At 43.8% G+C, this 27,016-nt stretch overlaps 2 protein-coding genes across 6 annotated transcripts in view; one reads left to right on the top strand and one right to left on the bottom strand.

Annotated features, from left to right (window-relative positions):
- THAP9 (THAP domain containing 9) overlaps positions 1-9,321 on the top strand; it is a 9,715-nt gene extending 394 nt beyond the window's left edge. Inside the window, exons 2-5 of the mRNA XM_026068481.1 lie at positions 36-231; positions 570-876; positions 1,673-1,823; positions 2,600-9,321. Of these exons, the coding sequence (XP_025924266.1) occupies positions 36-231; positions 570-876; positions 1,673-1,823; positions 2,600-4,562 (2,617 nt within the window). The 3' untranslated portion in view covers positions 4,563-9,321. The remainder of the gene's footprint in view (positions 1-35; positions 232-569; positions 877-1,672; positions 1,824-2,599) is intronic.
- Positions 8,287-27,016, bottom strand: part of LIN54 (lin-54 DREAM MuvB core complex component) — a 42,634-nt gene continuing 23,904 nt past the window's right edge. For 2 of the 5 annotated variants that reach the window (XM_026068483.1, XM_026068484.1), the window contains exons 4-14: positions 23,774-23,919; positions 22,030-22,188; positions 19,469-19,685; positions 18,529-18,602; positions 18,189-18,386; positions 16,901-16,992; positions 15,487-15,558; positions 13,002-13,104; positions 12,563-12,700; positions 11,486-11,688; positions 8,287-10,780 (exon numbers count right to left, since the gene is read on the bottom strand). In XM_026068483.1, the coding sequence (XP_025924268.1) occupies positions 10,579-10,780; positions 11,486-11,688; positions 12,563-12,700; positions 13,002-13,104; positions 15,487-15,558; positions 16,901-16,992; positions 18,189-18,386; positions 18,529-18,602; positions 19,469-19,685; positions 22,030-22,188; positions 23,774-23,919 (1,604 nt within the window). In that variant the 3' untranslated portion in view covers positions 8,287-10,578. Of the gene's footprint in view, positions 10,781-11,485; positions 11,689-12,562; positions 12,779-13,001; positions 13,105-15,486; positions 15,559-16,900; positions 16,993-18,188; positions 18,387-18,528; positions 18,603-19,468; positions 19,686-22,029; positions 22,189-23,773; positions 23,920-27,016 lie in introns of those variants that run through there. The other 3 variants (XM_026068482.1, XM_026068485.1, XM_026068487.1) reach the window with 3 other exon arrangements.

Raw genomic sequence — 27,016 nt, 5'->3', positions numbered from 1 at the left:
AGCCCCTCATGTTTTCCTCTCTCCGTGTGCCGCAGGTTCCCGGTGGACGCCGCGCAGCGCCGCGAGTGGATCCGCGCCGTGAACCGCGTGGACCCGCGGAGCCGCCAGGCCTGGAGCCCCGGGCCCGGAGCCATCCTCTGCTCGCGGCACTTCGCCGAGGCCGACTTCGAGCGCTACGGGCTGCGGCGGAAGCTGCGCCGGGGGGCCGTGCCCTCGCGCTTCCCCCGCCCGGTGCGTGCCCGCAACGGCCGGTAACGGCAGCCGCCGCCCGCTCGCGGCGGGGGGGAGGAGGTCTGTCTGTCTGTTTGTGTGTCCAGGGATGGATGGGGTTCGTTGCAGTGACCGGCAAGGCCTGCCGCTGTACGGTGCCTTCGGCATGGTCGTTAAGGCCAGGTGGCGCACAGGGCACCGCTTATTTGCATACGAACCAAACAGTGGAGCCCAACTTCCTGAGGAACCGCCAGCCCTGCCCTGTTCAGCCCCAACGTCTGTCCGGGCTTCCACGGGACTGGAGCCCTGGCAGGGTTTTGTGATCACTTCAGTAACGCTCAATCTCTGTTCCGCTTTAGGATCTGCTGAGCACACGCTGTAGGAACAGGTCATCCACAAGAGCACTGAAGCAGCCTCTCCTAAACCATTCTGATGATGAGGTTGTTGCCGAGGATCACAACTACAGCTTAAAGGATGCCGTAGCAGCTGCTGGACAGCAGACAGAAGTGAAGGAGGTACAACCAGTGCCTGAGAAGCAGCAGCTTATTGCAGCAAGGAGGTGCCCCACATACCGGCCAAGAGAAATTTTCAGCATCATCAGGGAGCTGGCAGAGAAGAAACAGTTGTCTGAGGAAACTGTGAGTTTGCTGCAGGCCCAGTTCTCAGGTACTGCTCGGGGCATTTGACAAAGCAAGAATGCTTCATTCCAGTTTTATGTACTTATGCGGCTGTATATAGCGTGGGTAAGCCCCGACTGTTAAATTTCTAGGGTCGATACTATAAGCTTTAACTGCAAAGCAAAGGCTTTGCAAATTTTTAGTTCCAGAACACAACATCCAATCCTGCAAAGAACGAAGTACCCTCAGACCTCTCTGAGAATTTAAGACAGTGCTCAGGTCAGCCCTGTAACAAGGACTTTTTAATCAGATCACACCAACATCTAGCTGACAGACAAATCAAGGACAGGGTATGTTTAATTAGGAAAAGCTCGTCTTTCTTTCTGTCAGAGTAAGTGAGCTCTGTTCATGTCTGTGATGTAACATGGAAAAACCAGTTAAACTGTAGAGTAGGCCCTAATTTCATGGTTTCTCTCTTGTGATGTAAATTTTAAGCAGCACCCACAAGTAAGATGCAATATCTACTCAAACATTTGAAATGACATTAGATAGGAAAAAGAGGGAAACGCTCATTACATGCAAAGAGACAGTACGAGCAGGAGAGCTGTTGTAGGGCACAGACTCTTTGGCCACCGCCTATCCTGAGGAAAAGGAGAGGCACCATGACAGCACTTCTGAACTTAATAGTATTGCATCAAACTTCCTTCATAACTCTGTTATTCCAGAGGCAGTAGCGTGGCCTTGTATTCCTTGTGCTGCAATATCTTTGTATTATCTATGCTTTTGTTAAGTTAGCAGCTGTTTACTTGCTTCGCTAAAGCTGACCTTGTACTTTTTTTAAGCAGATTTGCCCCGTGAGTCACACAGCTGGAGGCAGATGACAGAATACTCCCTGGAAATGAAACAATTTGCTTGTATTCTCCACCTCTACCATAATAAGGCCTATGACTATCTGCGGAAGATTTTTCCCCTGCCTCATCCTTCCAGCCTGACAAAGCAAGTTTATATTCTTGCATTCTGAATGGGTTTCTATGTACTTATTTAGAAATTGGTGGAACAGAGGTCTATCATGCAAGCATATTCAACTGTAGTAGTTTTTCCATGCTTCATTTTGGTAACACCAACAAATGCCAAGCAGAGTAGGAGACGAATGTTAAGAAATATTAATAGCGGGTATCTCAGAGAGGGGTATGAATTTAGGCATACACCTGACGCTGTCTGAGTTCACAGAGCCGTTATACTAACAATTWGAGAGGAAGTATGGAGCTTCCTAAATACTCCCAAGCAGTGAGTGAGAAAAGCTGGATATTGTGGTCTTAGGTACCATAGTATCTATATTTGTTTTAGAGGTCACTGCAATGAAGAAGGAATATTAAAAAGATGAGGTGTTTCACCACTTTTTGCCACGTGCAGTAAGGAGTGCTCTACAAACAATGCTCCTGGCCTTGTGATGTGCAGTAGAATAGACTTCTGAGAGGGGAGGAATGGGCCAAATACCGGAAAAAAGAGCAAAAACTAGTAAGGTAGTTTTTATAGAAGAAGCAGGCGGTGTTAAAGGAGCAGGCCATTTCACCTGCAGCACTCCACTTATCAGTCAGAACATACTGGAGAGAGATAGAGAGGCGGGGCAAGCGTCAGCATGGGGAAGTCAAAACCAATAGGTCCTTACAGAGTGGAAACTTTGGGACCATTAGCTGGAAGAAGGAAGAGATTAGGAAACTTCATTTTTCTCTGAATCTTTACTCCTAATTGCATCCTTCTTCCTTTTCCAGCTGGCTCTCTAGTAATGATGCCGCTCCGGGCTTCAGCAGCGACATTTTTGTTCGCCTTCAGGAAAGGGTGGAGAAGGGAGACCAGGCCTACCGTTACTGTGCCTTGATGGTACAAGACGTGGCCCTCCAGAAGCAGCAGGAATGGGACCCCCAGACCCAACGTCTCATGGGCTTTGTTGACGTGGGGGCAGGCGTCCTGGATGCTGATGAAGCCCCGCTGGCTTCAGAAGCGATAATCCTCATGGCAGTCGGCATCACAAGTCCCTGGAGGGCTCCTCTTGGCTACTTCTTTGTGAACAGCTTGAGCGGCCACCTGCTTGCTCAGCTACTTCGTCAGACCATCAATAAGCTGAACAACATCGGCATCGCGGTGCTGTCTGTGACATCAGGTGTCACCGCGCACGGTGCTGAGACAGCCAGAGCTCTGGGGATCCGGATTGACCCTGATAGGATCCAGTGCACTTTTCAGCACCCGCCCAGCTCGGCTCACTGCATCACGTACTTCTTTGACACTTGCCACGCGCTCCAGCTGATAAGGAAYGCACTGCAGTGCTTCCAGAAGATACAGTGGCTCAGTGAAGCAGCACAGTGGCAGCACATGGTGGAGCTTGCAGCTTTGCAAGAGAAAAGGGTGTTACAGCTGTGCGGTCCCAGGTCCGGCTGTYCTGGAAGTGAGGAACATTGCTATTTGAAAGTCAACCTTGCTACCCAGCTGTTCAGTGAGGGTGTTGCTGATGCGCTGGAGCACCTCCAGAAGCTGGGCCTGGCCTCGTTCCAAAACTGCAGCGGTACCATCAAGTTTGTGCGTTTGATGAGCCGTCTGTGCGATGTATTCCATGGCAGAAGTCCCTATGGAAGGGGACTCAAGGGGCCTTTGCTAGCTGGAAATTACAGCAAAATAAGCCACCTCCTCAATGAGGCCAAGAGCTTCTTTGTCACCTTAACAGACTCTGTGGGGAGATGCATTATAAAAAGCAAACGCAAACTGGGATTTCTGAGTTTCTTGCTCAATGCTGAAAGCCTCAAGTGGCTTTATACCAACTACGTGCTTCCAGAAGGCATGCCTTTGCACCGCCTCCTGACCTACACCTTCAGCCTCGACCAGCTGGAGCTGTTTCTTCGGGCTCTCAGGCAGGCTTGTGTTGGCCACGGCAATCCCACGTGYGCCACGTTCCAGGCAGCTTACTACAAGCTGCTGGCCAGCTGCAGCTTGGCACCAGGATTACAACACAGCAGTGGCTTTGGTGATGTGAGCACCTTGGATATATCCATCTTCCGCAGGACAGATCTCACCCTTGGCAACATTCGTTCTCAGTACGATCCAGCTCGTAGGACGACTCTGGCAACGGATTACCCCTTCAGTGCAGGCCTTCTTTTGCGCGACTCCGCACTGAGCAATGCGCTGACGGACCTGTCGCTACATGTGCAGAGCATCACTTGTGCCACTGGGTTTGTTGCTGAACAATTAGCCTCTGATTTACAGTGTGAAGCTTGTGTTGCTTCTCTTTTTGARTCAGATGAGAGCCCGCTAAAATGCGGGTCAGTGCTCTACATAAAAAAGTTAGGTGGAGTGAGCGTGCCCTCTGCAAGCGTGCACCACATCACAAGCATTTCTGAACAAGTCCTAAGGACATATGCCCAAGTGCAAGACTGCGACAAGAACTCCAAGCTGTGGGATCTGTTTCTCGAACAGAAAATTTTCTGTGAGCTTCTGGGACAGAGCCCCCTCTTTCCCACGCTCACTGACCATTTATTTGATGGGGAGTCATGCATCGACAATCACTACACGATCTTATTAAAGGAAATAATGCGATGTTACTTACAGGTCAGAACAAACCATGCCAAAAACTTAAACTTGAAGTATCATTGTGGAAAGCACAGATGGAAGAGACTAAAGGGAAAACATTCATTTGYGTCACCATTGCGTAATTGCCAATCAAGCCCAACCCGCGTAGGGCCATGACTACTCATTCATTGCTGGTAGACAAGGATGCTGAGCCTACTTAGGCTCAGTTACGGCCAGATCCAGGCAACACTTAAGTCAGCAAACAATACGGTGTCTTGCCAAGATTCGCCTGGCAAAACTTGTTTTGTTAAACGGTGATGAGTGGGGCCACTGCAGATGGTTCAGGGTCTGGTCACAGTTAGATGATCTGAGGAAGGAAGTTCATTTCACCCTGCGTTCCCATCTATGAATCCTGCCAAGCAGGCACATCTCGGACTTGGTGTCTGTGGCAGAGGAGAAGTTGCTGGAAACGTGCAGTGAGGCGGTAAGGGACAATACAGTGTCCCTTCGTGGTGCTGGGCTGTGTAGTGCTGTGGGTGCTCTTCCTAAGAGGAGAAAATTGATGCATCTGCAGTTGCATGGGGTGGGGGGATTAAGTGTGCTGCTAATTTGAGTTCATCCTAGAGATGCTGCAGTAAAAAAGTTGGAGGCAAAAGAGCTTACAGAGCTTTTACTTTAAAAGGAAATAAAGGCATGGAAAAACAAAAAAGACACTCGCATTGTACATGGCTCTAATATCCCCTCCTGTAGGCCTCAGCAACAAGCTAAGCTAGCCCTTTGACATAAGTCTGGGCTCAGTGGAAAGGGGACTGCATTACAGAACTACACCTCTAAAACCTAACATTTAAACATTAATATTGTGATTAAAAACCTGGGAAGGTGGTGTAATTCCATGTGAGAGAACAGGGCTAAGGCAGCTTCCATGCTGGTGTGCCCTGCAGTGCAGCAGGGATTGCGGAGGCTGTCCCTCCAGGCCCTGCTCTGCCCCTCTGGGCAGGATYGCCAGGGCTCAGGCACATACTGCGGCGCTGCTGCAGGGTGAGCTTTTTGGCTCTGATTACATGGCCCTATCAATCAGGTCACCCACTCGCCCTGCAACATGACGCTCTCCTCCCAGAGCTTGTACTGCAGTTTGGTATGTCCTACAGCCCCCAGCACACAGCAGTCATCTTTAGACAGCATTTCCACTGATTAACGTGGATCATAGATTCCCTGCCATGAAGTCAAGTAGTAGAACAGGCTTCTTCATTCAGTTCACTTCTGTGGTAAGGAGGCTGCCTTGGTATACAGTGCTCCACCTGGAATAACAAAATCCAGTGCAACTGCTGCTTAGTTATTTCCCCTCTGCCATGTAGAACGACAGCTACATCCATGCAGACAGGAAGCATTTGCCCAGTATCGCCCTTGCTATCCAGGTGCTTTCAAAGTGCATACTGTAGAGGGGATGAAATATGGTGATCCACTATTTCCTGGGGTGGGAATACTATTCAAGGTGCAGTTCTGCCTACTGGTGAACTTACAAAACAGCCACTGATAGGTTTGGGTTCTTCCCCCTCCCTAACTGTGAGAGTAGAGCTGCCCTACTCACTCCCTAGCACTCTGCTTTTGTAGCGGCAGCTGCAGCACTACAGACCTTCATCTGTTCTCTGCTGGGAGTAACAAGCCAAAACCCCAAGAGTTCTTGATCTTTTTTCTTGTCCAATTACCTATGCAAAACACAAGAGTGTTGAAGCCATCACTAACTGCCATGGAATCACTGCAGCTACAACATATTTTGTAGAAAAGAACTTTTTTCCCCCTGTATTTTTGAATTTTTAGGACAACTGGCAAAACGCTGCAGAAATCTCAGTGGCTGACTAGCATGGTTCTGTGCCACCACAACCTTCAAGCTGTAGCATTTGCATTGCTTAAACCTCCAGCAGCAAAGTGAGATGAGCTGTGGGGAACAGGCCCTCCCTTGCTGTTAATTCTTCTGTTGGAAGTAAGCCTGCTACCACTTCCTGTTTACATCAGGCCGAGTTTGTCTTACTTGGTTCAGGTTGAGCCTCGTCCCTCAGGGCAAGCTTTTCTCAGCGCTGCACGCGAGCTCTCAGCCTCGGGGACGACGCTGCAAACATGACAGAAGGGTCTGCTCAGAGCTTCTCTTTGTATGGATTTCTTGTCTGCACAACCACTGTGGTCACTGCCCATCAGCGAACGGAGCAGGAGCCTGCCAGGGAGATGGACTTCAGGCCGTGGGTATTCCCAGGGCTGACAGCTCCTCCCAGTTTACCCATCCCTTTGTAATTCACTTCAGTATTGATGTCGGAGGCTTTTGAGATACGTCAAGAAAGTCCTAAAGCGCCTGGTGGAATTAGGCTTGAGCCTAAAAACAGACTATTAGGAAAAAAAAAAAAGGGCAGTTATGTAATTAGAAGAACAACGTCATCTAATACTCAGACAAAACTTGACAGTAGTTGCAGGAATCCAGCAGCAATTGTCATTCATTTCTAAAACATACAGCCCTGCTGCTGCCCACCAGAAATAACCTCGGCTGTACTCACACTACAAAGTTGCAGCTTTCAGTGGAGTTTTTCAGCATTTCTCACCCCACCACTATGACCAGGTGATTCCTCCTGCCACTCCTTTTCCCACCATGTATCTCAGGCAGCGCTTTCTCTGCCCACTCCACTTCTGGTCCAGATGCTYGCCTGTGAAACACCGAGCATCCTTCCTCACAGCAACACCATGCCCCTTCTGGGGTCTGTGCAAACCCTCCCCAAGTCTCCCTGAGCGTGCCATTCCTTCTTTGGATCCTTCTATTGCTTCCTCTCCATCACCTCAATTTCAAGTTTATCATCTTCAAGCACATGTAAAACCTCATCCCCTTTTCACTTGCTTTGGCCATCCCGATATTTTTCCTGAGAAATCAGAGGCACGAGAATAAAAAAGAAAAGTAATAAGAGGACAAGCTCTCTTTTTGATTCCCATTCCTTAATGCAAGCAAGTAATGTAACATTATGGGGTTGGCCACAAAACTCTTCCCCAAGACTTAAAAGACCCAGCCCCCCCCCCAAACGGTACATTGTCTCCTACTACCTATTCAAAGGCTCTCACCAAAGCTCAGCCTGGAAATTTTGCCCTGGGTCCTGCAAGCAGCTGTGTGGCACCCCGCTATCTTCAAGGGGACTGCAGAAAGGCCTACGGGTTCAGCCTTGCAGATCTTCCTTCTCAGTCTGAGTCTAACTTTTGTCCAGCCAGCACACGTAAAAAACTACAGTTTCCCCATGAAAGAATTAAAAAAAATAAATTAACATGCGGGTTCAGCTACCTAGTGTTGGCTTGGTTGACAGCTTTCAAGCTCTGCAACTGCAACTTTGGGCCTCACAGCCATTGCTATGCATGGAAGTACACAAGTAACCAAGAGTTTATCTCCAGTAAGATTCACGTACCAAAAAGTAAGCCAGTACTTGCATCAAAACTGTGCCTAGTGATAACGGATTTATTGTTTTGATAATCTTGAAAATCTTTACTGCATATTTGCCAGCGCTCAAGGAAAGGAGTGCAAAAAGATCATATTTACAGAATAGTATAAATGTTTATTTTTCTTTGTGATTTATCTGACTGTTTTATCTTTACAATATAGAAAAGTGTATTCTTTGAATAGGTCTAGTAAATATAAATTTAATTTTTCTACTTTCAGATGTAAACAGAACTAGAAAATGAACCCTTGCCCCTTTCCCAATTATTTTTATGTAACTGGATGAACTTGACTGTAAATCTTGTCCAGCAGTTTGATGCAAATGGCTAAGGAAGTACAAAAACCAATTTATACATACTACACCAGGGAGGGGGGAAGAGAGGGATCCAAGCTTAATGTTTGAGAAAGCTTGTTCAAAACAAAATAAAAGAACTAAGAGCATTTGATTGCACCTTCAAAGTCTTTACAAGCAAAATATTCTCAAGCAATGCCATCATACATAATTACAACGGTAATCTAAATTTCACAAGTGTTTTTGCACACTGTATATAAATACACATCACAAAAGGTGCAATTTAGAGTAAGACACAGAATATATACAAAATTAACACGGAYTGAAGTCTAAACAAAAGAAGGCATATTGCAATCTGTTTGAAAAATAACGTAAGTAGGTATTACTTTATTCACTTACACTAATTTACATTTATACAAATCTTACTGGACATACTATATTAGGTCACTAGAAGTAAACTGAATATCTGCACTATCTACATGTAAAGTTACCGCACTGACTTTTAATAAATCCAAGTCCTAATTATGAAAAAAAATGGCATTACTTAAATGAATGATGGATTCCCTTTTCAGAGATTTGCACAAGTATATTTGCTATTTATGCTCAGGGAGATGCTATTACACGACAGGGCTCTTCAAATGGTGACCAGCAGGCCAAATCTGGTCCCTGGCACCTCGGGAAGCAGTTTGAGGGGCACCAAACATGGGCTGAAGGGAAAGGGCCTTTCGCTCAGTGCGCAGGAGAACGGGGTGAAGCCACGGAGCGGAAGCATCCTCCCGTCCTGCTGCCATCACTCACGTAGGCACTCGGCTCTGCTGCTGGTTTGCCTAGTCCCTACCTCTTCCCAGCCTGGCCCTGTTCAAAAACCCAGAAGAAGAGCTCTGCTGTATCTCTGTATTTACAGTTACTCAAGGAATACAAAATCCCTTTTGGAAAAACCTAGCAATCTTTTTCAGGCAGCAGTAAGACAGTTAATAAAAATGCCTGGGGTTAAACATGGTTATTATGCTACTTTTAGGTAAATAACTTACCAGGTTCAGTTTGTAAATGTGTTCCACTATCAAAAATGTGATCTGAGATTGCCTGTAACAAATACTGAAAAAACTCCCCACCCTAGTCTATACACAGCTATAGTTGATTTGTTTTTTCATTTTTTTCTTCCTCCTTTTTTTTTTTTTTTTTTTGTCAGAGGATCAGTATGTCTGTTTTGGTAGCAGTCTTGATTCTGTGCTAGCATCCTGTATGATCACGGCTCTCATGGTCATTCTAAACACCACTTAAAAACCTTAAACCAATAAATTGCCAACAAGACAACCTAGAGAGAAGGAGYAACAAGACGATCCACAAACCAGGCTGAACATGATCTCCACACGTGTTCACAGGTCAATTTGGATGCAGATTGTCTCAAGTCCTCATCAAGACAACTGTGGTTCTACTGTATCCCGTTACCCCAGCCTCTAGGGCTGAAATACATCTCCAGGGTAACAGCTTGATCCTAGAAAAAGCAATGGACTGCTAAGTCCTCCTACCTCCATTGACAGATGCGGCTGCTAAAAAAGACCTCTGAGCACCAAGCTTTACCTGCACAACAGCATCCACCTGCTTGTCACTTAAGCTAACACTGTATGTTGTTGGGCAGACAGCCTAGCGTTACGGCATGGCTGCTCTTTCTCACTTTTGAAAACAGGCCACTGTCTTAGCCTTCAAATTCCGACTTAGAAAACACTTGAGCTTTCTCCAAAGATTTTATCATTCAGAGCAAACRAGCAAAAAACCGTTAGCTTCATCTACCTCAGAGCTCCGTGAGATTCAGTGAGATTCTTAGCCACCTGCCCACTGCTAAACGTGCAAGTAACCCCTCTGCGTTACTGCCTGCCTATTTCACACTGCTGTATACACTAAAGGAACGTGCTGTATCCGGTCCTCAATACAGATACTACTGTCCATTTAGATGTTCGTTTTTACAGACTTCCTTTCAGAATTAACTGGGATACACTGATACCTCTTTGTATTACGGGCCTGTTGCCAAAAGTGTGATCTGTTTGTTGTCAGCATCTGTGTTTTCCTATATGCACAACGTGATGCAACTCCATACACAGTAAATAATATATATTATAATAATTTATATATGCCCTTCAGGCAATTATTTTGGGGGAACGGGAAGAAAACATCCAACTTTTAGGAAACCCTAGTTAAAAGCTGTACAACATCAGGAAGAAAAATTCACCTTTAGGCATCGTCATAAGTAGAAGAGGATTTAGCTAAGATTTAAAAGACTCTACATCTTGTTATAAAAGAATTTCTCATTTCAACCTTATGCAAGTCAATTTAAAACAAGCACCAAATTAACAAATATTATTAAATCCTCTGCCCCAAACCAAAGTGTCCCTGTGCCTTAAATGTTCTGTTCAGTCCGCTTTGTTGTAGCTCATGTGCACRAGTCAGCAGTTCATGGCACAAGGGTCACTTTTGGACTTCCCTGCAGAGTTAATAACTCTCATCAAACAGCGTCCAAATTCCTCCAGRATCATGCGCTCTGCTGCAGCTTTCGACTTGCCCATCTTCTCCGCTTGCTCCGCCTGTGCAAGAAGGCATTCACAGGTTGCATCAGCTACCTCCTTGGTTACAAACGTAAAGGGCAGCCTGAAACAAATAAAAATCCAGTCACTTACTGCAAGAATCCACAAAGCACCAGCACCCCCTCCAAAGCACTGCAGCTTTAAGTCTTACAGATGTCCCCTTTCAGGTCACGTCACAGTGCAAAGCAAGAAGAACGTTGATCACCTCTCTACTCCTCCCTCACTGCCCTTCCTGCCAGGAGCCCTAACTCCAGGACTGAGCAAGTTGCTGGTAGGAGGACTGATGAGGGCTCCTCTGTCGCACTGCTTCCCAGAGCCCTGCGACAACCTTTAACCAAAAGACAGCGAACAAGCCAGTCGCAGGGAAATGAACTGGCGGGCAGTTGTGCTTTGTGCCTGCCCCCACCTATGTCCATTTCTGGATAGACTTCAAAATGCACAGATACACAGAAGAATTCTCCAGTCTTTCCCTGTAAGGGCAGCTTGAGGATTACATCCTCAAAGTAAACRAGACACTTGTACTTCATGCTGTCCAGCAGCATAGGAGCAACCAGAAGACAACACTCAGTTACACACTTGAACACAGCCAAGCTTGGCACATCCATAGAAAACATCGTTGTGTGAACAAAAGGCTCCAGTCGCCCCAGTGCTCTTGGTGCTACAGCAATGCTTATATAGATAGCATTCAAAGGTGACAGGGACATAGCTGTCATATACATCATAAAAATCACATTAGAAACAAGTGACAAGGTRGACTGCGTAAACTTACTTTCCCCCACTGCTGCTGAGTGCTGGTGTTGGCCTCGTCAGCAGATCCGAGATCTGGGAAGACAACTTTGTCTTCGCAGCTGTCTGCTGCTGGACCCTAACTTCTGCGGCATCTGCTAAATGCATCAATGTCTTTCGCTCTGGACTTTCTTCAAAATTTTTACAGCCGATGCATTTACATATGGACGAACACATGATTTTTGCCTGAAAGAAACAAACAGGTCGTGAGATACCAGTTGCAATTCTGACCCGCTTTATGACAAACCGCAGGGAAGAGGTGTTTCTGTTTTAGTCTGTTACCAATTATCCACTGGAGGAAACCACTGAGGTTTACTCTAAGTTCTCACATCAAGGCGAGACATCTTCCCAGAACCAATGCTTGCGTCAAATGCAAATCAATGGTTTCACCATCATCCCTTTCTGGCCCTCAAATCTACTGTTCTCAGTGGAATTCAACCTAAGTAGTTAGACTATGAGAGAAGTCAGTCTGCCCCCATCTCTACAACCACAAAACGGTCATTTAGCTGAAACAACAAAATTTTTGCCTTTGGCTTCCAAAGACATACRTTCCATCTCCTCACACAGCACGTGTGAGATGCTGTTATAACTGCTTGAGCTCCTGGACAGATGGTGCCATAGATTTATTTATGAAATATTGCTCTTCAGTAAAGGACAAACCCAAGTCTGAGTACAAAGTTGCTACATGTTTTAAAATTAAATTCATGTAAGAGAAGCAATGAATTTTGCAATATACACTGCTTTATATGTGCAAATTGCTGGAAGAAAACATCAACGTAACCATTGTTGCAATATTGGAATGAAGTCTTAGATTGTCCAGTGCAAAATGAGAAGTGATTTCCCTGCTGCATACTAAATACAAACACTATTTACAAAGTATACAGACAACAGTAAGACATGATCTGGGTACTAGTCAAACAACTTTTCAAATGTTGGCAATATAGTCAAAATATCAATCAGTTTCAGTAGGGGAACAGGACTTAAGTGACAAAGCAGAGCTGAGAAGTCACAGTACCAAAGGGAAAAGCCAGTGTCTTTAAGACAAGATAATGCTTTGTACCTCATAACATTCACAGTAGTTTTTGAGACATCCCGAGCGTTTACAGTTACACCCTTTGCTGTGTCGCCGATCCGATTCTCCTTCCTTTCCTTTCCCTATTTTGGGCTTGAARGCTTCAGGGTTTCTGTCCAGGCAGGCCTGTCAATGCAGACTCAAAACATCAGTCACTGCACRCGGGGAGCAGAATTTAAAGGCGCGATGAGAGAGCTGTAAGCCCTGTACAGGTGGAAGGAGATCAGGGTGTTATGTACCCAGCCCTACCGCACCCTGTAGCTCTACCAGGCCCAAGCTACTGCTTTCATCCCAGCTGCACACAGAGGCAAACCAAAAGGTCAGCCGTCCCATCTCAGTGCTACTCAAAAACATGCCGAAATCTGTACGAATGGGAACACGCTTTTCAGTTCAACGACTTTAGGAGGAGAGAAAAAAGACTGCTCACCTTTATTGCTTTTTGTCTATCGTTTTCATGGTCCAGGTTGTTATAACAATTTGTACAGTTGCAGTTATTGCAGAATTCACCATTTGCAAAACAATCACAATACCTGAAATGGAAGATGCAGAAGATTATTTCTAAACATGAACCATTATATGAGCATTAATGCTGATGGCAGTAGCAGAAATTTCTATTTTGGTGATACCCAAATACACCAGTAAAGGCCTCGGCCACCCTATGCTAAAATCCACACTCAAGAATGGCATAAGCTCCATTTCAAGCCCTCAAACCTCTAGCACACACCTAAGCTGCGATCTAAAGGCATAGCTACAGCTCAAGGGTGTCTGTTTGAGCTGATGTTAACAAAGTTAGCTCACGTCCCAGTAGCAGCATAGCGAGAGYGGTGAGACTTTGTCCTAGTGCAATCTTTGGTGGCTGCCCCATGCTGAGCGCCGTCCTGCCACAGCTACGTCACAGCCAGGTCAAGCCAGCCTTCACGAGCTTTCATAYAGCCAAAACACAAGGCAAGGGACTGGAGTGCCAACTAACACCACAACTGATGTACCAGACCATTAGTGCGATAAGCCCTTTTTGTTAGTTTTGCCCYCAAAAAATGTTTTCAAGTTTGAACTGAAGTTAGATTTAGCAAAAGCAGAGATGGAAGAAGAGAAAAAGAGTAAAAAGTGGTACAGCTCATAGGCTTTGAAGCAGAGGCAACTAGAGAAAAGCTATGAATGAGGACAAAATTGTAGTTATCAGAGACTTTTTAAAGGGACAATTATGTGACTTAAAAATCAGCAAAACATTTACAGGAAAAGCCARTCATGTTGCCCTGTCTCTTACGTATCTCTGCTCACCCCCTCCAAAGCTAATATAGGGCAGGACCACATTCACCCCCAGCTCAGACATAGCTTTGGGCCAAGCGAAACTCTGGTGGGTTTCAACAGGCCCAGGACTATCCKCAGCTGAAGCAAATGGAAATCACTGATCATCATCTATAGCTGCTTTTGAAACCCTGCTGGGAGTGTACGTTCATCTTTAGGAGCCTCAATTCCTTGCCAAACTGACTTCCTACTACTTGCCTAGGGTCACCCAGGACTTCTGTAACATCACAAAGAACACAACAGGGTTGCTCCAGAGTCGGCCATAATCCTCATCTGGTCAAATTGTGTTTCGCTGATCTTTAGCATCCTGCATTGTTCCAGGAACAAACTACATGAAAAGCTTTTACAACCTGTATAGTTCTTCTTTCTGTTCTGTTGAAAATTCAGTACTGGAATGGCTCTAGGCTTCAAAATAAAACAAGGCTGACATCTCTCCAGAGCATCACKGAGTAAATCACTTCTCTGATCAAGTCTCCTTATTTGTAAAATAGGCTACRTGCCTACCTTAAATATGCACCTGGAGAAAAATAACTCCCCTTCCAAACAGGGGAAAGTTTTGCTGGTGAGAAAACACCTTTGCYAGAGTGAATTTCCCATGTGCTCTGCACAGATGCCTAGCCACTTAAAGGTATAATTACAGTACATCACAAGTAAAGTTCATTTCCAACAGCATTCTGAAGGGCACAAAGCATTATCAGAAATGCCATTACTCTCCCAAACAGAGTTTCCAGATCGTTCAGGAGCAAAAAAGTCACGTATGCTGCAAAACATTTGAACCAAGAGCTTAAACATCTTCCCATTTACCATGTCTTCCGTGCAACAGGCAATTTTGAGGCTAGGAAGTACAGGGCACACCTTCTCACACAGATGYGATGTGCATAATATTAAAAGAAACCCAAGCTGAAAAGTTTGCATATGTTTCTTAACTTGGATTCAGATACTACTCAATCACCTTCCCTCTGAGTAATGCAGCACTGATTTCCACTTCCTTGTCTAGGATTCAGGGAGCCACAAATTTACTATCTCCTCCTGATACTGTTCCAAAGTCGATAACCTAACTTGGCCTCAAGTTAGAAAACTTAGCATCTCCTCAAATCATAATGCTCTTTTGCCAAATTGGTACAAAGGCATTGAAAAAATAGCAAAATATCTCATGAGGATGAGCAAGACTTAGGCCTATCAGTGAAAAAACATTTATCTAGTCTTACACTTCAAAAAATACACAGCGCTATCTTCTTGAGCTACTTAACACAGCATGGCTTTATTGACGTTTTAGTAGACGCCCACTGATGATACTGCAGGATGTAATTCCACTCATAGCAACCACAAAGCAAGTCCAAATGCCGAATAAAATTGCTCCACCATGCACAAGGCTGCAAGGTTAGAAATTTATGAAATGTTGGGGTACATATAGCCCACAATTTCCACTCTGTTTCATTCAAATGGCACATGCACTGCACCATCTCCACTGAACTGATCAACAACCACCTTAAATTAGAATCTGGACCTACTGTTTATCATATGCTTAAAAACACTGTATTGTGACTCCTGGCATAAACATGCAATGTCAAAAATCAAAGGCTTAAAAACAAACAAGCTGTACTTACAGTTTCAAACACAGCGACTTTGTACAATTGCAAGGCTTCCTGGGGCGGTTTGCAGATTCAGAGGGAATTATTCTGGAAAAAAACAAAAGTGTAACTATTTATACACACACTTCAGTCTCTTCCTACTTTAAGTTCAGATACGTGGCTCATAATACAAACACGGGAAAACCTTTACAGTCCCCCTGCAATAGGTTTTTGGCTGACTGTTTATGTAACTACCATAAAAGATACCTTTCCAACCCAGAAAGAGCTAGGTTATTTGCTGCAGATCTAGCTGCATGCCTAACGTAGCAATAAGGCTTAAAGCTAAACAAAGAATCGTAACTACTAACCGCAACCAGCAAAGACTCCCCAGAACACCTCTAAACACAGGAGGGGCTGCATTCAGCCAAGGTTCACACAGTATGATTGTGCCTTTCCTTTTGTACAAGTTGGAATTAAAAAAAGTTTACAAGCTCCAGAACAACAAGCAAGTAAGCCAAAACATGGCATTCAGCTTAAAAAAAGAATTTTATAGCAGAGACTGGCCTTAACTACTCTTAAAAACTAGGATTTTGTGTTACTAATCACTTTTGACGAGATTCAGTCCATCCCTATCCARCAATTTCTGCACATAATACCAGGAGATTAAATCAAACCCATTCATTTGAAGAGCTGCATCTGGATTTGGGATTAGTTTGCATCACAGTTTAGGTCGCAGCAATGAAAGCTACCTTTGCATACACAATTTCCGGAAAACAAAAATGCAGCAGGACTTTGCAGAACAGCTAAACTTACTGGGGCAGGGAAGGGGGGAAAAAAATAAATAAATCCATATTAGCTGCTATTTCCATCCTTTAAGGAAAAACACAGACTGGGGGGGGGGGGAACCCCCACACCCCAAACCTCCTATCAAGTCYGTTTTGGGCTTTAGTTCTGTTTCTCTGTTTGGTTCGATTTCTACCGGGGCTGAGTATCTAGCTCTTGTGTAATCTGGCATCCCTTCCCAGCAAAGTCAAGCATTGCCTAGCTATTCCAGCTTGCTAACCTGGTTTCCAGCTGCTGATGCAAAATGAAGAACAAGCAACAGGCAGCTTTCAGTTCAACTTCCTGCTACAGGAGTAAAGAGCAACCAAACAAGAACAAGCGCAAGGAGAATACCGCTTTGACCAAAAGAGATTGGCTCAACTGTTCGACAGACGCRTGTTCTTTAGTCAGCAGGAGATAACCACCTCACCCCGGAACACTTCGTTTGAAAAAAACACAACCAAACTGAAAACCCTCACCCAACAACAGCCCAGACAACCCTCCCAAAACACCGCCCGGACAACCCCCCCAAGAAGCCCCTCTTAAAATGGTGCYGAAGCAAGACGCTTATTCAGCAGCTTGTACTGCAGGACGATCTCTTTTTAAAATCTCCGTGCCAAACACTCACCCGTTGAATGGCAGCCGAGCTTGGGACTGGATACTGGATGTCCCTGTAAAGCCAGTGTTGCTTGCTATAGATACATACGATGACTGCTGTAGCTAACAAAACAAAAGGTCAATGTGTAACATGAAAAAACTAAACTTTACACAATATTATTTGTAGCAAGTCTTTTAATTAGCATTTCATATATCGTTAGAAAAATAATATGCCTCTAACTACAGTTTTAGAAACTTGTAGAAGTTGGACCAGGCAGTAATCTTTGCCTTCACATCTAGCAGAAAAAGCATTGTTTTAAGTATTTTTTGTTCTCTACTACAGTGTCTACAGCCATACAGATGACAGAGACTAGAAATAAAGGCTTGCGCCAAACAGTTCCTAAAAACCATGCTCATTTCCCCCTTATTTGCCTAAAGGAACCCCCCCCCCCAATAAATCAACTTCACTTCCTGCACTAATAACTTAAGTAGCTCCCTCAATCTACAAGCCCCTTACTACCAAATTAAACAAACAAACCGATTTACATTTCAGCTTGTTTGCACAAAGCATCTATATTCACACCTTCACAAGGTGTTTGTGTGCCTGCGTTTTCAATAGTATGTTATCACTTCAGTACAAAAACCACAGCAAAGATAATTCAAAAYAAAACAAAAATACCATACATATAACTAAGGGGAACAAGCCCTGTTAGGGTACCTGGACCCACAGTTTGTTTTGCATACTTAGAAATAAACAAACAAATAAAATAAACAAAAATCACTCATAAGAACTTGCCAGATGACACTGGTTTGTGCTATCTTATTTTCTATTACCTATACTCAACTCATTTTCTCTTTTTGGGACAGATTMTGAAGTAGGTTGGCACATACCACGATGTGGACCAACTGAAGATAGYCCAAAGGGGATAGATTTTGCCTGGAACACCAAACCTCCAAGGAGAGATCCAATAAATTGTATTGTCGGGTGTAAGAGAAGATTTAGGGAAGCGGAGTGCAAGGATGCAGTAAGAGTCTTTAAGGACATAAACTGCTGCCGTAACAAAACCAAAAATGAACCAGACATGGGGTTGGTACCAGTGATGCCAAGGGCTGACAGACTCCTCCTTTGCACAGATAGACCAGGTAACCCTCAGCAGAACATTTCATTTGGATTTCTTTCCATTTTGAATGTTAACCAGATTTCAGCAAAGCAGAAAGCTAACTCCTAAACCTATGCTGTGGAGCAAGAACTTGAACAGGAAAGGAGTATATTCCAGAACAGTGCTATTTCCTTGCTTCTCGCTGGGTTAACACCATACCTGCGTGACATACTGAGCTGGAAGGACTGCATAGCCTACGTTTCCTGCGCCAGGTGCTGGTGCCAGGACCGTGCCCGGGGGGAGGTTAGTGAGGTTGGGCTGTATCTGCGGCAGTGGAGTGGCTGGCATAATAAGTCTCTGTTGGGGCTGACTAGTAGTAACTATCTGGGAAGCTGGGTTGATTGGTTTGGGCACCACCTAGAAAGAAARGAAATCTTCATGAAATCTTTGTCTGTTCAGGCTAGGCTTTTTAATAAAACATTTTATTAAAGTGCTGCAAACTGGACATCTTTTTTGCCCGGCAAAAAGAAGTTGGGAGTAGGCATTTTACTCAGCTCACCTGTTTTACAGTCTGTGCTGGCACAATGGGAACAGACATCCGCACAGGGGTTGCRTTCACCACCACTGGCTTCGCTAGGATAAAGAAACAACATCGCATGACACACATTATTCACTCAAACCCCACAGTTCAGTCCTCCAGACTTTCACCTACACAGAATGCAGAGACACTCTTCATCTCGCACCGTGGGGGCTAACTCTTGGGACTGACTTTTTTGTTTGTTTTTTGACAATTCTTCCAGTGTCTTTGCTACATTATGTTCTACTCGTTAATGCTGTAACCGTGTTTTGAGATTAACTGACCAAACACATGACACATCAACACTACTGTATGCAAAGAACACCTTTGTAAATAAGTATTTGCAAACAAGTCCACATGCATGTGTTTCACAGCAAACAGTTTAAAAATCAGTCTGGGTGCAGACCTCCTCTGAACACTGGATTTCCGTTTGTCAACAGGCAAACACAAAAGCACATCCTTGTTTGAGATCTTTTATTCCACCAGAGCTCCAGAAAGCACAGAGAGAAACCAGCAGAAACATCTGGCACTTTGAAAGCACCTGATATCCAAAAATCTTAATGTTGCAGTAGCCTGGCAAGACGTACRTGGGCCTTTCCTGACTTCACACTTTTCATCAAGATGATTGAGGACTTGCCATGAGTCACCCACAATGCTGATAAGCTATGGGAAAGCAGCCTAAAATGCTCCAAGGATTCAAGCTTCACTACAGAACATTTTGACACAGGAGCATTTCCACATGCAAACCAGAGGTAACAGTGGAATATGAAACCTTTCAAAATCTATAGGAGTCTACCACAAAAGCAAGTATATCTGGCAGTCTTGAAAATTTTCTATTACGTAGTCATCTCAATGCTTAGCAAACAAACCAAGAAAACCTTACTGGGTACCTCTCAGACAACATATTAGCACCAGCACTTACCTTGTTGAAGAGGCTGTGTATTCGTACTGGGATTTTGACTGGCAGAYGGTGTTGAACTATTGGCTGTTGTGGCAGTGACAAGTCTAACATAATGGAATTTGCTTCCGGGTACCTGAATCTGCTGAACATTGGGTGCAGTTGCCAAGGGAATAATTGTCTTAAACTGAGATGTACCCACTCCTCCTACTGTAATGGTCTGTACTGCTGACTTCACAGCCTATTAAACCAACACAGACAGCATTAAAGTTACTTTTGACAAAGGCAGAACATCAGCATATTTATCCTGCAATTTTTTAGTGAACAACTCCTTAACCACTAATATCCACGAGAACAGAGTCAGTTACCCCTGCGTTTACTTTCCAGAGCAAAAGAGAGATGCAAAGAGATTAAATGTCACTCAAAGCTTGGAACAAAGCAAACTCAATTCCATTTTCAGTCCTTTACACCAAACTCCAAAATAAATTATATTTACACAGTACAGTGACTCAGTCCCCTTCCCAAGATACGTCTGCCAAATTACACTTCAGATGACTAAAGGGAACATTGCTCAGTTTGTATTCAAAATCAAGCAAGGAACAAGCCTAAAAACATTACTACTAATAAAAACATGGGGTAAGAGCTCCTGCAGAACTGCTCGTGCTCGACTACTGCACGGTTTATCTTTGWGTATACAGATACGTCCTGTTGGACAGTTTGCGATGAATACCCACAAGTCCCTGTGCAGCCCTTGAGGTGGAAATGAAGCAGAGCACATAAACTGATCCATGAACAGATGAGAAAGAGTGGATAGGCCAAGGAAAGCAAGAAGCAAGAATAATGAAGAGCAGGAAAAAAAAAAACTAATAAGAAAAAAGGAAAAAAGGGTCAGGAATGGGAGTTTGGCAGATCTCTGCTATCTCAGCTGGGGTAACAGCTTATTCAGAATTTGCAAGACTTCATCTTTCCAATTTCTCTCTAACTACAAACTGGTAACAAGCAAATGCTTATTTTATTTATATGCATTTGTAACACTACTGGTTGGATGAAGAAAGGCCCTTTTTTCCATCCCTGCTGATAACCTCAAGCCTTGGTCCATTCCTCTTCTCTCTCCTTGCATCCAATTTCTTTTAGAGCTCATCTTTTTATTCTCAAAACATTTTAGTATTGTTATTAAATACATCATTGACATTGATATTAAATTTTAGTATTAAATTTGGTTGATACCATGACCTGGTTTTAGCAGAGTTTATGCACTGTTTATTACAATATTTTCCCAACTTTCAGCAGCTACAAGAATGCATCTATATTTACATGTATTTTACTGGATACTCTTTTATAAAAGGTGTTTTCTTGGAATTTCTTTAAAAATACATTGAAACCTCAACAGCCCATAGCAACTCAAAATAAGCACTATCTGTAAGCACAGTCACAGCACAAGCATTATCACAGGGAGACCAGCGTGGGCAAAGTTCCTTCTAGTACATGAATTACTGGCTGCCATCCAAGGACAACTGGGAAAATTATAAAATTTAAATGGCAGTTCTTCAAAGGGCTAGCRAAGCCTAGCGAAGACAGGGGAAACCCTTCTGTTGTTTCAGAGAGCTTTGGATCAGATCTTGCGGGGGGGGAAAAAAAAAGCAAGGTACCGTGCAGGCATCTCAGTTCTGTCTTTTAGGGTGCTTGCATTAGAATGATTAATGTTTTAACAACTGTTTTAAAAAGACAACCTTTCCTTATCTCTCACACACAAAACCAGAAATCATAGTGGAGTCTAAGGCCCCAAACCACCAATCCAATTATCACACTTAAAGGTAAGACAAGACTGCCAAAATGTGTCCGAGTACCTGGTCTTTTGCTGTACATGCAACTCCATTCACTCCTGACTATATCCACCCTGCTTATTTAGGAATACAGACATTAAGATAGAAATAGATTCACATAAGATTACAAAAGAGAGAGAAAATAAGAACCGTAGTTTAGGAAAGACTTCAGTTTTGTGTTTTCATTCTTTAACGCAAATCAATTTATCCACGCTAATATGGAAGACCCTGACATTTTTCTAGAAATGGAGACACAGAAGTTGTTAACTTATAATTCTGCAGCTCTCCGACCACAGCGTCTTGCTTATGCAGACCTCTGCCACAAGAATATGAACTCTGTTGTCAGCCTCAGAAATATTCGGAAAGCAGCTGTGGTCAGTGGGATACAAACCCTATTCACAGGTGAAAGAGAATTAAGCACCTGAAGAACTCTTCTTAGTGTCATAGGGAGACTTTCAGATGACTTGGGAGATTCAATACACAGAGGTGAGTACTTGAACCACACAAGACTTTGCAGGTTGGCAAGGTGCTTTCTAACTGCATGCCCTCGAAGGCACTGGTGGTGGTTTGCACCCCTCGACACGAAAAGCGCCTGCTCCTCAGGGCAGTTCTGGAGCCAGCGCTTAAGCAAATGCCATGACAAGAACACCCTGGGACGGACAGACCGACCGCTGCACGTTTGCAGTTTGGTGCTCCAGTCTCCCCCAAGTGATGAGACAAGACACAGACATGCTAGAAGATGAAACAAAAGCCAGTTTGTACCTGCGCGGTTGTATGGTTGACTATGGCCTTCCCAGGGGAAGAGGGTGCAGACTGCTGCACTGTGAGGATCTGCTGTCCTAAAGCTACATTCAGTGGGACGCCCACCGTCTTCTGGGGGGAGTTGGGAGGCTGGGAGGCCACTGACACCACTGTTAGCTGCTTGGCAAAACAAAGAAGCTGGTTTAAATCTCTGGACAGTAAACAATACCCTGTACATATACGTCCCCCTCCTCAGGAAAGAGGTACAGGTCTCAGCCAGTACCTCCAGCTCTCACTGTAAACAAGGGCATTGTATTTAATCAAAACTCAAACAGACTTCTCCTTTGAACCACAGCACATGCGGATGCATGTTGGAAACTTAAAGGCATTAACAGTTTCAAGGCCAAAGGCACCTTCAGAAAGCCTTTAGGGCTCCTGCGTGGGTTTTTTTTTTATTGTTTTTGTTTTGTTTTTTTTTAAGAGAACTCTGTCACTGAAGCCTGAGCATTGCCATGAATGGATTTTCTAAAAAGTAGCTTTATAAGCGGTACTATGACTACTTCATCATAAACAGAAACTTCAAATGAGGGGAGCAAAAAGGAGCAATGATCTCACCATACTCTATTAATTCAGCCAAAACAGAAGAACTTCATGACTATTTCCTGGTTTCCTTTTCAGATTCCTGGAGAGACCCAGCTTTCTGACCAGCTTTCTCTAGAGTGGAACGTTACAATATTCTGTATACCCGCGTCCCTTCCAGGGTTGCTTTTCTTCTTTGTGTTTTAAACTTCCCACTTCCTACTGCTCCCTATTTCTGAACCCAAAACATTTGTTCTTAAATGATACACAGAATTCTTCTTCTGCAGTAAAATCAAGATGTAACTCTAAGAGCCTCCCCACCGCCACACTCCTCTGTGAATTCTTATTCCAGTAAGATTTAACTTGTTTCTTCCCTATGCTTTGCCTCAGTAACTGTAATTCTCAAAGTCCTTTGCTCCACATTTGTGTAACGCTAGGTAGATAAAGCATGGCTAAACTTAGAAAATCCTCATTCTTACACCAGTGCATGTGATATAAATAAATAGGCATCCAAGAAGAACTAGACATCCCCAATTCTTGGTTCCCGCCTCAGACTCACCGTCTCTCTAATAATATTCCTCTTCTCAAGACAATTTTATCCAGTCTAACATTCAAGTGTCACCGTGACACCTGCCTGCAATGCAGCCTATAATAGGCAAGTTTTCTTTCCTATGTATTGTCTACCTGTGCAAGTCTTCAGTTCCGTATTTGGCAAGGACCATGGCAAATCTCACTTATTTCAGATGAGAGCAGAGATAACATTTTAAAGTGTTTGTGCAGCACTAGGCAATGGTTAATAAGTGTTAACCTGTTAACATCATCGAGGTCTCCTCTTAAAAGGAAAACAACCTGTTGACCTTTTATGAAGGCTTAAGAAAAAAAATATAGTATCCGACTACTTGGCTAAGAGAGGACAGCTGCTCTCAGAATGGATGCTTAGGGAATGGCAAGAAATGGCAGGAATGGGAAACTAATATAGTAGTGCATATTTACTTAAAACCACAGTAAAAGAGCCAGTTGCAAAAAATCGAACTGAGGCCTCTAACAGCAGAGCCTAGTGATGTGCAATGGAGACTCTGAAGCGACAGGATTGCAAACAGCTTCTAGCAAAGACTAAAACCAAGAGCTCCATTGAGACCACGTTGCAGGATGGACAGGAAGGCTGCAGCCAGAATCAGGTCCTTACCTTATTAGGGGATTTGAGTGGCGAGATAGCTATTTTATTCGGTGTCTGTTGCGCTGTTGTACTCAGAGATGATCCAATAACTCCGCTCTCGGAGATCGTTATTGTCTTTGGTGGCGTTCCTGGAGCGGACTGCGAAAGAACCCTACCTATAATCAACAGAGATATGGTCAGCTCAAGTTGTCCCTGTTTAGAACAGCTTTTAAAGCAAAAGGTTTCTCTGGATTTCATGTGATTTATCCCCACTTCTGTGGGTATATTACCTTATTAGGAGGGACACTGGAATTCCTCAAGTTATATTTGGCAACAAAGAACAAAAAGCATTCTTGCAAATAAACAGCCACTTTACTCAGGCTTAAAAAAGTTAAAATTTATATTCAGCTTTCTAAGACAGTCAGCTGAAAAGTCTTTAAAACCAGGTAGCATCCCTGAATGCACAGCCCTCCACACACACCTGTATTGTACACAAACACCCAGTGAGCTGGCAGCCTGCTGGCAACCCCAGGGACTGCTGGCAAGCATGTAGAAAAATTGGGAATCCATCAGGGGGCTACTTCCTTGTGAAAATTAGCCATCAAAAACAAGCTGTATTAGAGTGACCAAAAAAAAAGTGTTTGCTTTCTCTACACACCTAGCTTTCAGGTTTTTTTCTTCTGCTTGTGCTGGTTATTCTTCTGTCACTGCTTAACAGAATATACAACATTCCTTCAAAAATACAGGTAGAATCGTAACTCCACATACAATCTGCTTCTACAACAGCTGACAGCGAACAAACCATCTTGATGTTTAAACATCAAGCAGCTCCAACTCGCTACACCATTTTCAGGAACACCGCAAAAGTCAAGGAAACAGATTGTCTTCATGCTTCCAAGCCTCTTTCTGAAGAAGCACTCTACCACTGAGCTTTCCTGTGCTACACTTTGTCCCAGACTCATTTCTATCATAGTTTCTTTCTCATCCATCGCCTTGCACTATAAATATCAAAACAAGACAAAATGACCCAGTGTAACTTTTCCACCTAAAATCAAATGGTAACATGACCACTAAGTCAACCAGAACCACCATGGAAAAGCATAATCCTAGTGGAAAGCTGCTCTCCTCCAAGGTCCACAGGCTCCAAGATAGGCTGCACAAAAGTGAAGGTTAAGTAACAGCATACAACATTACCAGCAGCTGCTAAAGCCGCGTGCAACCTGAAATATGTCACCATCTGTGGGAATTACACCATCTACAGTATTCAACACTTCCAGTTTGTTTTTAGTGGTGACAGCTTTCCCTTWCTCACTACATCCCCTCTGTACCCCTTGGCATCAACTTCCTAAATAGAATCTGTCTGCTTGTTTTTACAGTTCTTTCAAAAATACAGCTTCCACCTCAGTTTGCAAAAATTCTCAGGCAATTAAAAAAGTACTCATATACAAAATCAAAACAGAATGCACCCGTGCTATGCCTTCCCCACAACGGTGCCAGGCTCTCAGAGCTGGCAAGTTGTGCTGGCCATTTGGGGTGGAGAGAGGGAAAGGAGACATTTAAAAAGAATTTCCTCTCATTTAGAAAAGCATCTTCACCCACTAGAGATGCTTCTGTCACAGGCCTGGGGAAAAGTACTCTCAGTTTTTCATAGTATTAATTTTAGGAAGATTTCTTTTGTAACAGATTCACTTGTCCATATTACCTAGGTATGTTGTGAAACAAACATTTCCCTACATCCTGGAGGCAGCAAACTTTAGAAACCTAATGAAACAACATGATCTACATAATAATTTTGTTCTGGTTCCTTACTGTCTACTAGTTTTCACATGTTGCCAGACAAAAATGCAATGCAACTGAAGTGACATTGTTTGGCTTCTTTTGTTTGTTTGTTTTTAGCACACAGAATCACAGAACAGTTGTGGAAGGGACCTCTGGAGATCATCTGATCCACCCACTTTGCTCCAGCAGGGTCAAGTGCAGCAGGTTACCCAGGGCCAGGCCAGAAGGGTTTTGAATATCTCCAAGGATGGAGACTCCACCACCTCTTTGGGCAACCTGTTCCAGTGTTCAACCACCCTCACACTGAAGAAGTGTTTTCTCCCATTCAAGTGGAATTTCCTGTGTTTCAGTTTGTGCCCATTGCCTCCTGTCCTGTCACTGGGCACCACCAAAAAGAGTCCAGCCCTGTCCTCTTTACATCCATACACACATACAGAAAGCTTAATTCAAACTTGTATAAACACAATGAACCAATCTTATTTACAGATCTACAAGTTTGGTGGAGAACTGTGTGAGGAAGGGGAAAAAGCAGGAGGGAGATTTGGGCAAGTACAGAAACCTGTATGTCACTTAAACCACAAGCATGGGTGCAGGCAGCCTAACAAGGGAAGGAAAGGATGATGATTCAGTTACGTGCCATTCACTTACAGCTGTAAAACTCATGAACACAGGAGACACAGTTACATGCTTTTACAGCCAGATGAGGTCCCAGTTCTGTAAAGGCTTAACATGTTCGTTTAAGTATGTGGAGAAGATTTTAGGCCTATTTGGGGTAGTCAGTTTGGAAAGAGTTGTCGACTCATCTTTCAAAGCTCTGAAGACTCCTCTGGCTTTCTGCATTTGTTCTTCTGAGATAATTTACATGCCTGAGATGTTACTTGAATACATGCAGCAACCCATTTATGAAGGGGCACATCAGTCCTGCTGCCTTAATAAATGCAAACTTAAAGAAATATGTTTGAGGCTTTTTTTTTTTCTGTTTGTTTAGAAAGAAAGCAGAGGAAAATCGAGTAGTTTTCCAAAGAGGCAAACCATTCTTAATAGCCTTAATTGCTTTCTTAGACACTTCTGCAGTGCTTATTACTGAAGGAGATGAGCACCTTAACAGAAACAATATAGCTTTATTCATAGGACAGACAACTCCAGTTAGTCTTTTGCTCAAAAACATTTTTCTTGCCATTTGCATGTATAACATTTAAGTTTACCATAAGTAGATTACAGGAATACAAGAGCATTTTCCTCCTTTTTTTCCTGTGTATTTATATGATGCATCTGCAAACACTTTGTTTCTCAAACAGTCTTTTCTTCTCTGGTGCTGAGGTGTTTTTCTCTCCCCCTCAAAATCCAGAAAGTGAAAGCAGCTTACAGAAAAAGCAGAATGACTAATTGTACTATCACAAAGACGATCCTCAATGAGCAAAGTGTAAGTGTACCAACCACTGCATTTATCTGCTTCAACCTACAAAACCTTCTGCTAGGTTTTTTCAATTGCAT

This window comes from Apteryx rowi, unplaced genomic scaffold, assembly GCF_003343035.1.
Source record: "Apteryx rowi isolate R43461 unplaced genomic scaffold, aptRow1 scaffold_270, whole genome shotgun sequence".
Taxonomy (NCBI): domain Eukaryota; kingdom Metazoa; phylum Chordata; class Aves; order Apterygiformes; family Apterygidae; genus Apteryx; species Apteryx rowi.
This window is presented reverse-complemented; position numbering and strand designations above follow the sequence as displayed.